The sequence below is a fragment of the Pongo pygmaeus genome, chromosome 1 (genome assembly GCF_028885625.2).
Source record: "Pongo pygmaeus isolate AG05252 chromosome 1, NHGRI_mPonPyg2-v2.0_pri, whole genome shotgun sequence".
NCBI classification, from domain to species: Eukaryota; Metazoa; Chordata; class Mammalia; order Primates; family Hominidae; genus Pongo; species Pongo pygmaeus.
This window is the reverse complement of record NC_072373.2, coordinates 90,651,102-90,655,804: the sequence shown is the minus strand read 5'-3', so window position 1 is coordinate 90,655,804 and position 4,703 is coordinate 90,651,102. Positions and strand designations below refer to the sequence as shown.

Sequence of the window (4,703 nt, the reverse complement as noted above, 5' to 3'; positions counted from 1 at the left end):
GAAAAGTGCAGCTGGATAAAAATGTAGTTTCAGAGAAAAGCCACCAGTATGTGTTCTTTCTGCTTATCCGCTAGGGAACAGCAGCGATTTCTGCCTTGATTGCACAGAAGGAAGGAATACACATAGAAATGAACACTATTTGAGGAGCGAATACAGCTGGATAATAAAAGAAGAGACTTTTTTTTTCCAACGCTGTTCATTTTTCAATCAGCAAGAATTAAGATATAATTACAAAATGACTGTCACATGGAATATTATTTGACTCTTGAGAATGAAAGCTTTCTTTTTTATGTAAGCAGAGAGAAATAAAGGTTGGTGTCTCTGCAGCTTATTTCCCTAACACCGCTGACACCTATGTTCCCACTGCCCCTACTCCACATCCCCTAACCAGACAAGCTCAAAGATTTGACTGTCAGAGAGTTCAGGTAAAATGGGAGCCAAAAAGCTTTCAAAATGGAAATCTTCAAGCACAGAAACAAGTAGTCTTAATCCAACTTGGAGTGATTCTTGTATCTGGTAACAAAATTCACCAGAGCAGAAATCCTGCTTTCTGCCATGCCTAGAACACTAAACAGACAAGCATTTCTATTATCTGACAGTATTCTCAACAAATATTATATTTGATGAACTTGTGTATTGTGGCATGTTTGTGAGTAGACACACTACACTGGGCTAATGGTCTCTTAATGAAATAATCCAATCCGTTAAGAAATATTTCTGCCCACAACTCTGCATAGGGCATCCTTGACCTCCTTGTTTCTCAGGCTGTAAACAACAGGGTTCAGCAGGGGAGTGATGATGGTATACGTCACTGAGAGAAGAAGGTCTTTTTCTATTGAACTTTCTGACTTGGGCTTGAGGTAGGCAATGGAGGCACAGCCATAGTGGACAATGACCACAGTGAGGTGGGAGGCACAGGTGGCAAAGGTCTTCTTCTGGCCCTCAGCTGAGGCAATTTGAAGGATGGAAGAGATGACGAGGACATAGCAGATAAATATCAGGCCTATGGGCACAAAAATCACAAATGAACTTACACCATAATTTATTATCTCATTGATAGTGGTATCAATGCAAGAAAGTTTCATGACTGGGTAAATGTCACAAAAGAAGCGGTCTACCACTGTGCCACAGAAGGGCAAATTGAACATGGCTGTCACATGGAGAACTGCCATAGTCAGACCAATGCCAAAGGACCCACACACCAGCTGGGCACATAGTCCCTTGCTCATGATGACAGTGTACCTCAGGGGCCTGCAGATGGCCACATAGCGGTCATAGCCCATTGCAGTAAGCAGGAAGCAATTATTAGTGGCCAATATAACAAAAAAGAACATTTGGGTAGCACAGCCTGCCAAGGAGATAGGTTGGTTATGAAAAATGAGGCTGGAAAGCATTCGTGGCACAATGACCAGTGTGTACACCGTCTCTGAACTAGCCAGCATGCTTAGGAAGAAATACATGGGAGTGTGGAGATGATGGCCAATGTAGATGATAGTCACAATGATGATGTTAGCAACCAGAGTTAAAATGTAGACAGTTAGGAAAACCACAAAGAGGGTTATCTGATGCTTTCCAAAGCTAGAAAATCCCAAGAAGATGAATTCTGTCACTTCTGTGAAGTTCTTTCTCTGCATTCTGCTATATCAGTGTCTGAAAGCAATAAATGGAGTCAACAAGGAGTAAATTCTCAACAGCGATTGGACTTTAAAACAAGGAAAAATGATAACTGTACTGAGACTGAATCCAATTTCCTTCTTTTTGATCATGATGCTCATGCAGGGTCCTTGCACATGAAGAGAGAAGCCTACTTGTGCCTCTTTGGGGCTTTATACATATGAACATTGTCACTGTAGAGCAAACTACTTTCTGTGCATGGAGAGGGCTTCTGCATGCCTGCTCACCTCACAGACATTATAGTGATGTTAGGAAGGGAAAAAGACAGCAAGGAGAAAGCCATGCTCTATATTTCAGCAAGTAATAATATCCACTCTTTAAACCCTCTTAACAAGGAGGACTCCAGTGAAGCCCATGTCAAGAAAACCATAAAGATGAAAGTTTTGCAAAAAAAAAAAAAAAAAAGATATAGCACTTTGAAATATTTCAAGATGGAAAACTTTGAGACGTGGTCACTGGATTTCGTAACATGGTCACCAAGGAGCTTTTACACGGTGCTTCAGTTGAATTATGAATATAGAAACTTGATTTTGAAGAGGTAATGTGGTCCAAATATGTTATTGTACTCTCAAAACAGAACAACTACAACACAAATTCTGCCATTATCTCTCTACTAAAATTGATCACTCAAGTCCCATTAAAGAAATGTTTTTTGTTGTTGTTGTTGTTGTTTTTTTTTTTGTTTTTTTTGTTTTTTTTTTGCTGATTGCAGTAGGCCTTTTGAGTGAAGTCAGGAAGACAGAGCCGTGACAGAAAGCATGGTGTAGTTGCCACTGTCATTATAAAGGATTGGGACAACTTGAGGTGTAGAAGAGACTGTGGAGTTGAGAGAGGAATCTGCAGCTATCTGTAACCCAACTGGCTTAACTATTTTTAAAAATCTGGTGAACATACAATTTTGAGAAGCAGAGACACTAATCCCTTTTGTGAAAAAGCGATCACGTATAAACTGTATGAAGAGCATACATCTGATTCTATGGTTCTCTTTATCGACCATCTTATTGTTCTCCCTTTATTTTCAGAAGTATTAAAACAGGCTTTCTTTCCCATTCTCCATAATTCCCTGCAAGTTGGCTTTGGCATATTCATGCCCATGAGATTGTTTGCTCAAATGTCACCAAAGAATTCTCCATTGCTAAGGCCACTGGACTTTGCTTTATCTCCTTTTTCTCATCTTTCTCTGTTTTAACACTTCGAACTCCTACCTCATGGAAACATTCTCCGACCTTGGTTTCCATGAAACCACACTGTTTTTCTCCCTTCACAGCACTCATTTCATTACCTTCCATGAATCTGCTGACTCTTCCTCTACCATAATTACGTATGCTCTTCTCTGGTCAATCCTTGGCCCTTGTGTGTGCGATTTTTATGATGATTGTTCTGAAATCTTTATTTTCATCACCAATCTTTTTCCCAAGTCTCCAACTTACCTCCCTCTTGTCTTCTCTATTAGTGTTTCTTACAATCATAATAAATTTCATATTTTTGAAAGTAAACTAAACAGTAACCTTTCTTATACTGATAAAAAGCTCTCTATTTCAATTTTTCTGTCTTCTTTAATGATCTTGCCATTATACCTGTACGTTAATGGGTCAACATTTTGGAGCCATATCTATTTTGACATCACATTCAGTGGGATGTTTCTTTAAAGTTATATCTCCTGTCTGTACAATTTCTTTTTTATTTCTTTTTTTTATTATTATTATACTTTAAGTTTTAGGGTACATGTGCACAATGTGCAGGTTAGTCACATATGTATACATGTGCCATGCTGGTGTGCTGCATTCATTAACTCGCCATTTAGCATTAAGTATATCTCCTAATGCTATCCCTCCCCCCTCCCCCCACCCCACAACAGGCCCCAGAGTGTGATGTTCCCCTTCCTGTGTCCATGTGTTCTCATTGTTCAATTCCCATCTATGAGTGAGAACATGCGGTGTTTGGTTTTTTGTCCCTGTGATAGTTTACTGAGAATGATGATTTCCAATTTCATCCATGTCCCTACAAAGGATATGAACTCATCATTTTCTATGGCTGCATAGTATTCCATGGTGTATATGTGCCACATTTTCTTAATCCAGTCTATCATTGTTGGACATTTGGGTGGGTTCCAAGTCTTTGCTGTTGTGAACAGTGCCGCAATAAACATATGTGTGCATGTGTCTTTATAGCAGCATGATTTATAGTCCTTTGGGTATATACCCAGTAATGGGATGGCTGGGTCAAATGGTATTTCTAGTTCTAGATCCCTGAGGAATCGCCACACTGACTTCCACAATGGTTGAACTAGTTTACAGTCCCACCAACAGTGTCAAAGTGTTCCTATTTCTCCACATCCTCTCCAGCACCTGTTGTTTCCTGACTTTTTAATGATTGCCATTCTAACTGGTGTGAGATGGTATCTCATTGTGGTTTTGATTTGCATTTCTCTGATGGCCAGGGATGATGAGCATTTTTTCATGTGTCTTTTGGCTGCATAAATGTCTTCTTTTGAGAAGTGTCTGTTCATATCCGTTGCCCACTTTTTGATGGGGTTGTTTGTTTTTTTCTTGTAAATTTGTTGGAGTTCATTGTAGATTCTGGATATGAGCCCTTTGTCAGATGAGTAGATTGCAAAAATTTTCTCCCACTTTGGAGGTCTCCTGCTCACTCTGATGGTAGTTTCTTTTGCTGTGCAGAAGCTCTTGAGTTTAATTAGATCCCATTTGTCAATTTTGGCTTTTGTTGCCATTGCTTTTGGTGTTTTAGACATGAAGTCCTTGCCCATGCCTATGTCCTGAATGGTAATGCCTAGGTTTTCTTCTAGGGTTTTTATGGTTTTAGGTCAAACATTTAAGTCTTTAATCCATCTTGAATTAATTTTTGTGTAAGGTGTAAGGAAGATATCCAGTTTCACCTTTCTACATATGGCTAGCCAGTTTTCCCAGCACCATTTATTAAATAGGGAATCCTTTCCCCATTTCTTGTTTTTCTCAGGTTTGTCAAAGATCAGATAGTTGTACATATGTGGTGTTATTTCTGAGGGCTCT

The 4,703-nt window shown here is 39.3% G+C and overlaps 1 protein-coding gene across 1 annotated transcript; it reads right to left on the bottom strand.

Moving 5' to 3' along the window:
- Positions 1 to 704: 704 nt before the first annotated feature.
- LOC129016555 (olfactory receptor 10J5) lies at positions 705 to 1,634 on the bottom strand. Its single transcript, XM_054455906.1, has one exon. The coding sequence runs from the start codon at positions 1,632 to 1,634 to the stop codon at positions 705 to 707; it is 930 nt and encodes a 309-aa protein (XP_054311881.1).
- Between the last annotated feature and the right edge of the window lie 3,069 nt (positions 1,635 to 4,703).